The sequence below is a fragment of the Austrofundulus limnaeus genome, unplaced genomic scaffold (assembly GCF_001266775.1).
Source record: "Austrofundulus limnaeus strain Quisiro unplaced genomic scaffold, Austrofundulus_limnaeus-1.0 Scaffold12, whole genome shotgun sequence".
NCBI classification, from domain to species: domain Eukaryota; kingdom Metazoa; phylum Chordata; class Actinopteri; order Cyprinodontiformes; family Rivulidae; genus Austrofundulus; species Austrofundulus limnaeus.
This window is the reverse complement of record NW_013952414.1, coordinates 3,230,553-3,238,580: the sequence shown is the minus strand read 5'-3', so window position 1 is coordinate 3,238,580 and position 8,028 is coordinate 3,230,553. Positions and strand designations below refer to the sequence as shown.

The 8,028-nt window shown below is 43.7% G+C and overlaps 1 protein-coding gene across 11 annotated transcripts in view; it reads left to right on the top strand.

The window, feature by feature from the left end:
- eya1 (EYA transcriptional coactivator and phosphatase 1) overlaps window positions 1–8,028 on the top strand; it is a 35,448-nt gene that overhangs the window by 25,565 nt on the left and 1,855 nt on the right. For all 11 annotated transcript variants that reach the window (XM_014002323.1, XM_014002322.1, XM_014002325.1 and 8 more), the window contains 5 exons: window positions 3,352–3,410; window positions 3,505–3,665; window positions 3,878–3,992; window positions 4,295–4,416; window positions 6,698–6,798. In XM_014002323.1, coding sequence (XP_013857777.1) covers window positions 3,352–3,410; window positions 3,505–3,665; window positions 3,878–3,992; window positions 4,295–4,416; window positions 6,698–6,798 — 558 coding nt within the window. The remainder of the gene's footprint in view (window positions 1–3,351; window positions 3,411–3,504; window positions 3,666–3,877; window positions 3,993–4,294; window positions 4,417–6,697; window positions 6,799–8,028) is intronic.

Sequence of the window (8,028 nt, the reverse complement as noted above, 5' to 3'; positions counted from 1 at the left end):
GCTGCCAGAAATCTATATTTTTCTTGGCATTTTTCAATCTTGAATGTTTTACATTTGCTGAGGTTTGATGTGTTTATTAGCTTTGAGTCTATAAAATATCATTCATAATCAGGCTGCAGTTATAGTGGCTGCAGTTAGGCCTAATTACTGAGACATGTGTGTGTGTGAGTGTGTGTGTGTGTGTGTGTTTCGGGTTCTTTTGGCTTCAAGAACTTAAGTAGGTCTATAATTAGCACAYGGAACAACATTGTTCTCAGATATCTGTTTTGATTCATGCTGGCTGTCACCCTGTGAAAGAAACAAATTACACGGGGAGGACAAACATGGTGAGCTATTGTCAGCGAGGTACAAGAAGACACCATGCAATTTTGGACGTTGTACCAAATGAGTGGAACCAAATGGTCGTGTACCGACGCAGTGAAAGAGGTGGTAGGAGCTGATTGTTGGCAGATTGTGTCTGATTCATCAGCACGTAATTACTGGATAATAGAAGCATTCCAGCTACTTGCACCAGAATAAGGGGGTGTTTGAAAAGAGGCTTTATTGAGCGCTTAACCCGAAGGTGCTGTTTTTGTCCTCCTAAACAAACAGACAAGCCTCCACTACTTTAGGAATTAAGTGCACCCACGTATGAGAAGTCCTGGAGAACATTTGTGGATTATTATAAATGAGCCTCAAGTTTTCTGGCATCGGATCTTCAGATGGGACAAATTACAGCTTTCTTCAGCTATTAAAGATCTGCCAGTGAGTGTGTGGAAACATATTAGGCCAACAGAGAAATGAGCCCCCATCTGCACCCCGTGTCAGTTGGCAGTCCATCTCCTGATCGGCACTCGCTCCATGTGCGGTCACGTTGGACTCCCAGCGTTCACCCGCTGCTCTCCTCTGTTTCCACCTCTCTCTCTACCCCCGCCCCCCCATTCCGCCCCCTTATCTGGGTGCCGGCGCTCCGAGAGGAGGGGAGCAGGGTCACGGGGTCAAAGTCTTTTCCTCTTTGGATCTCGGGGCTTGCTGGGAGAGGCTTGGCTAGAGAATGACTGCATTAGAGCTGGGGTTGGGGGGTCAAGATTTTAATTCTGTTAAAGAACAGCTGGTTTGAGTTTCTCCTCACGTCGCTCTTCCCTCCCCTCTCTCCACAAATCCAGGGAGATGAAAAATTTGTTCAGAGGGGAACCAGTAAAATAAAGAAGGTTTACGGTCCAAAGCCTTTACCCATACTCTGCTCCAGCATGAGGGAGGAATGTAATAACGTCAGCATTTGGCCTCAGTTAGATTGACTTATAACAAGGAAGTCCTTTCTATGTTTGGGTGTCTTAACAACCGGATGAAACTTAATTAAAAAGCTCAAAAATTGGGAATGGATTTTTCATACCTGAAACCGGAGGAATTCTCTTCCTCAAGTTTCAATTTCCAGCAGAAATTATTATTTTTTCACATAACGTTAAACAGGTGAGACTGTCGTTTCTGGCAGCTGCTTTAGCTGTTTAAAACCTGCAGCTTTCCTGATAAATCTGAAAGGAAACCTCACATCACATTTTACCTTTATTTACACAAGATTACAGCTGACTGAATCAATTTGAAATTATATTATTTATAAATTCACAGTATTTTTTGCTGTTGTTTTAATTATACACCAGGTTTTAGCAAAGAACAGCTCAGTTACATCCTTGCTGCTCATGAAGTGTGTTGAGCTGAATGCTAGTGCACGACTCGCACACATTTAGAGCTGATGGACCGGGGAGAGTGGAGGAAGAGGGCACTGGAGCACTCCTATAAAAGAAAAACTAATAACAGATTTTTCTCGTCTGCTTTATCCTCTTCGCCTCTGCTGGCCGGCTGGCTTGCTGACTAGCCCCGGGGCTGTGCTGGTGTGTGGCGCAGCAGCAATCAGAGGTCATAATTTCATTGGCGGTTAGCATCAGGTTCAATTTTTCTAGTAGGTTACATTTACCAGAAAGTCTGGATTGTGTTACCGTGTAACGGTGGAATCAGTGCAGAGCTGCTGAATCTCTCCACCTTTCCAAGAGGAGCAGAGTTGTTGCAAGAAGGGAGAGCTGTGTGGTCAGACAAACAGATGCTCGAGCACAGGATGTTAATACCAACTAAAAAAATACTAAATAAGAACAAGCCATTGTGCATTCCTCTACTTTAAATGCATTCGTATCTGTAGTCTGAGACACAGAGTACGCTCACATGTTCTAAAACAGGTGTCAAACTCTACTAACCACTAACAAACTAACTGAGCTCTACCTGGTATTTCATGCAAAGAAACATAGTTATAACACGTCCTCTTATAAACATTGAAAAGTACTACGTGTAGGACTGACTACATGTGAAATACATAATACAGAAATACWGGTAAAAGTGGGTAAACAGTGAGTAAAAGAGAGTTTTACTCACTGTTGAGTTGTGGTGAGTAGCTGCCATCTTGAACTCAGAATTCTCCCACTTTCCAACAGGAAATTCCCATGCATTGTGGGAAATTAGGTTTATGGTCAGTGCTGGCGTTAAAGCAGATTATTGTGAGTCATTAATACAAGGAGGACTATTCAACAAAATTGCTCATGGGGCCACAGTTACTTAGCTGTTTGTTTTGTTACAGTAAATCATAAATTTAAAGATTACCATTGATATAAAAACTTTTTCCATGTTAAATTAAATTGTTTTTTTTTTCTTTTTAATGGGAGGTTGCAGACGTCACCACGTGTTCTAAATGTTTATTTTGTCAGTTTACAAAATTAAAATGTAGCTTAAAATAAAAAACATTACCTAAGTCGGTATTACTCAATAATACAAAATAGGCACTATMCTCACCTTTAAAAGTAGTTTGAAACAGATCCATCACCTAAAACAGAAACATATTTTTAGGAGGCTTAAAAGTCAGCTCCCAAAGTGTGTTAAAGCCTCGTCCTGCCACAGGTCAAACCCTGAGCACGTAAGCAAAACATAAAGCAGTTATACTACTTCAGGCAAAGATTTCAAATGAGACTGCAGTTTTCAGGATGTGCTGTTGAAGCACATTTTGGGAAGCAAAATGAAACATTAACAGCTGAAAAAAAGATTGTTGAGTGGAACTTAGTGAGTTAAATAACACACTGTGTTTACTTCTATTTAAAAGAAGATTYCAAGCAGAGTCTTCAGCTCTTCTGTCACACTCAAAGCTCTTTGGTTAGTAGAAAGGTGTAACTGAGCAGAAGGAAAAAATYAACATACTTTCATTGGAATGTCATTCATTTGACATTGTTTTAAATGCCCAGCTGATTTGAAAAGATATACAAAAAAGTGCAAGCAAAGGAAAGCAGCATGTGTTARAAGCTGTAAAATTAACAGTGAACATTTTGTCTGTTTCAGGAATGTGACCAGGTGCACATCGATGATGTGTCTTCTGATGACAACGGTCAGGATTTGAGGTCCGTTCGATTCTCGGCTCATCGCTCAGACATGAATTTTTCTGAATGGCGGAGCAGCGTGGGTTAACAGATCCTGCCTCTGTTTGCATTTCAGTACGTATAACTTCGGCGCCGATGGTTTCCACGCAGCGGCCACTAGTGCCAACCTGTGCCTGGCCACGGGCGTGCGGGGAGGCGTGGACTGGATGAGAAAACTGGCCTTCCGCTACAGACGAGTAAAAGAAATCTACACCACCTACAAAAACAACGTTGGAGGTAATCCCCGACAAAGCAGCGCTGCTCCACGCAGATCTGTAGGGCAGAAAATACGGGTTTGGGGAGGGGAGGGGAGGGGTGGGGTGGGRTGAGTGCCTTCCGATGTTAGAGTGTTCCTGTGTTTGTAAAAGCCGGGGTAAATTTTCTTTTTGAAAATTTCACTGGTATTCAGACGGCTGCACCAACCCAAACAATGTTACCCTGCGTTTCAGGTCTRCTGGGCCCGGCCAAAAGGGAAGCCTGGTTGCAATTGCGAGCAGAAATTGAAGCCTTGACGGACTCCTGGTTAACACTGGCACTGAAAGCACTAACATTAATCCACTCAAGGTACGACTCCAGTGAGGAAAATTGTACCCAGCTTCGCACYAGACATTTAGAAACGTACATGTGGTGTAAATAAGTCCTCTTCAAGCTATTAAAAAAAGAAACAATGCTGTGTGTTTGTCTTTTGTCCAGCCTGTCTCTTTTAATTTTGACAAATAGGTCTGCTAAAAGCTCTGACTTGAAAAACGAGACAATTCTTCATGTTTTGGGAACTGATGCACTTTTATATGTGGCACAATGTGTTTTTCTTTTGTCCTCCCTCGGAGTGATTTAGAGTGATGTCACGTCTTTGCTGTCCTCCTCAGGTCAAACTGTGTGAACATCCTGGTGACCACCACGCAGCTCATCCCGGCCCTGGCCAAAGTTCTGCTCTACGGCCTGGGAACCGTCTTTCCTATAGAGAATATTTATAGCGCAACCAAAATAGGTAAAAAAAAAAGAAGAAAGAAGTGCTTTTATGTGTCACGTCTGAAGGTTTGATTTGTTTCTGCTTTGTTTTGCCCACTTTGGTCACTGTGGGGCGTGTGCGCTTGTTATCTTAGCCTGGTGAGTGTAAACAGTTCGGACACACACGCTACCTTAGTGGCTGGGACGAGATGGTGTGTGTGTGTGTGGGGGGGGGGGGGGGGGGGGGGGGGGGTCACCGGAGAGGATTGATGTTCTTCTGTGAAGGAATAGACCTAATCAACCTGGGATTATTTTCTTGGAGCAGGACCTGTGTTGGGCCTCCGCTGCTCGCTTCTGCATATGAAACCACTTCTGCACATTTATGTCATTCCAGAGGAACAGAAGTCCCCCCCCATCCCTTCTCCCCACAACTCCCCGCCTTTCCTCCCGCCGTCCCCTCCTTTTCTCTGTTTCAAATGCAAAATAAACACCAAGCCTCGCTGTTGCAACATTTTTCAGGCAGATCAGAGCAGAGCGTCGGCTCTCCGAGGAGCAGAGCAGACCCTGGGACACGCAAGGGTCCATTTGTTCCAAGTATCAGGAACTGCTTTTAACACGACTTTTTCCTGAACTCAGTCTTTTTTTTTATTATTGGCTGCCACCAAAGAAGAAAAGCCGTACAGTTTCTTCTCATTTCAGAAGAATATCTGGTGAACGACTGAACAGATTTTAATTAAACTCCCAGAAAATAATCGTAGGATCCATATTTACACCTCATTACCGTTTTGKAGTCAAACCAGTTCAAGATGGCCGACACAGTTCATTTCTAAAGCCGAAAACATACTCCCTCCGACGCCGACAGGTTGACGTGCGGTCACGTGGCTGTTAGGCAGTCTTTTTCGCACCTTTCATAGTCCCTGAGACACCCCACGCYGAGCTCGGGAAACCCCCCTCCTGCTGCAACATACGTCACTGTATGGAGTTTCTTCACACAACAGCCGACAATGCAGAATAAAAAGTCAGACTGGTCACTCACCAGACGTATTTATCCACATCTGTCCTGGTTAAAGCTCCAAAGGTTTTATCAGTCAGATTCCTCGGTGCACAACGTCTGTTTAATCTCCATTCATGAGTTTTTTCACGGTTTGACTATCTTTATAAAACTCTGCTTCCTGGTAACAGTCGGCTCTGGGAGCGAGTTTTTTTTTTTTTTTTTAGCGAGTGGTTGAAGTAAATGCAGCGCTTTCAGCACAAACAAACACACCATGAGTTTTTCTTGGTTTGCCTATCTTTATAAAACCCTGCTTCAACAGTCGGCTCTAGAAGCAAGTTTTTTTTGAGTGTCCGAGTGCTTTCAGTTTCAGCACAAACAAACACGCCCACGAACTTCAGACCAATCACACATTACCATCGTCGCGGGAGGTGGGTAAAAAGTTCTGCCAGCGGGTTGTACCAAAAGGGRCTGCTGAGCCGAYGCTGCGAACACCGGTGACGTAATTTTTGTCATGAAACTGCGACAACCCGTGCCGACATCGGCAGTTCAGAGGGAGTATGTTTCCAGCGTTAGGCAACACAGAATGCCTCAGACTTTGGCTCTGCCTCAGTTCATGGGCTTCATCCTTATGAGTGCGCATTTGTCCGCTGCATACGTCACTGCCCCGCACCGAGTGCTGTCCCGATTTAAAGGCTCCTCCTAATGCGGCCCACAAAATCTCAAACCAAGGATGCATCCGAGTATCCTGATCCGTCGACAGCAGACAAAACAGAAATTCAATTTGTTTTTAAATGTAAGTTTAGCAACTTAGCTAAGGAAATTCGGGCTACAATAAGATGTTAAATAAAATTTAACTACAAGTACTGACACTGGAGCTAAACCCAAATTATTAATGTTTTGTTTTTATTTATCTATGTGTAGTCCAGTGAAAAGACATGTAAAGACACATCCCAACGCATTGTATGTCTGATATGAAACCAATCACCATGGTGGTCACGCACATGTCCATCAAGTAAAGGTTAGACCATCTCATTTCACAGCAGTTTCATGMAGCCTACCCAGACTGGAAGGATGTGTCCCAGCTGGGCTACGTGCTCGTCAGGATGCAGCCCAGTATCACACAGAACTGTACATAACCTCATGTATAATGTTTGAACAGTACCTCAGACCTCCTCCTGCACAAGTGTTACTCTGACATGAAAGATGTTGGGTTCAGTGGAATTATTCAATAAAAACGTGTCGCCCTTTGAAGCTAACTGCTATTCAGTGCTTGTAGTCTCAGAGGTGTRTAGACCACACTAACATCTTGTCTTTGTGTCCTTCACAGGGAAGGAAAGCTGCTTCGAGAGAGTAATTCAAAGGTTTGGAAGGAAAGTTGTTTACATTGTCGTTGGAGACGGGGTGGAAGAGGAGCAAGGCTCGAAAAAGGTGCGAGATGTCGAATCGAGCACTCACACAGCTGTTGTTTTTTTTTTCTTCATTTTTTTTTCTGAAGGTCAGGAGTTTGTTATGAATGCTTCCAGAACACAAAACATACCTGCCATTCCTTCCCATAGAAACTAATTAGCACTCTTCGACAATCTTGCTCCGCTTTTCATTCGTTTATCCTCTTATAAGTACAAGAGAGAAAGTCTGTGGTGTGTAATCAGCGCTCTTCCTCCACCATCTCAGGTTTACAGAGCGGTGGGAGGAGGGAGCTGGCATAATTATATATTCCTGCTCGGCACTCTGAGCAGCGGTGAATGCTGTAATGCTAGACCGGCCCTTTCAGGCATGTCGGAGGCACGTCGTAAATAAAGGAGATCGCACATAAAGGGAGCCTWAATCAGCGTTGATGAAATTAGGATATTTGCTGCAGTGACGAGCCCGTTAGTGCAAGATGGATCGAGAAAACGTGACATTGTTGAATCTTTGTGTTTCTGTCGAGCTTAGATGTTCATTATCAAATTAGTCAGCGGCTATGGAGCATTTTTTTCTGACACTTTCAGTTGTCAGAATGAAAAGTCCTCCTTCCCCAGCTGTTTGTCAGTAAACAAAGCCTGGGACCCTGACGATGGATGAAGAGTGATCAGGGACAGGTAACAACTCAGCCTGGATGAAAGTGTGAAGAAATAGCTTCGTGTTATGAAAGGCCAACACACCCTGGGAACGCTGTCTTCAGGGACGATTGTTCAAATGGATGCAAATATTTTTACTCTGTCTTGAATTGTCGGAGAGTGACATTGATGGAAGTATGAGGTGTTTTTTTTTCTGCCCCCCTCATCTGAGCAATGTGAGTCCTCTGACACGTCACGGAGTAAAAGGTTTCTGTGTCAACATCAGAGAGGACATTAAAAAACACAACAATTTCACCCGTCAGGAGGTGCATATCAGACGTGACACCGCTTGGAACTACAAAAGCAAAAAAAAAAAATGTCTGAGAAGTCCTCATTGCTTTACTTTGAGAAAAAGAAAAAAGAAATCCTGAAACAATTCTTCAGTTATTACCGTCGCCTGGGAGAGAAGGCAGAGATAACATCTCCAGCTTTTAAACTTAAAAGCAAAGACAATTTACAAAACAAAAAGCAAAGAGCTTTTTAAGGGTCAGTGCAGGCTCTCCTAAGCGGAACATATGCCTGGGAGAGGCCATACCTTTGATAAGAGGGGGGAGGTGGGGGG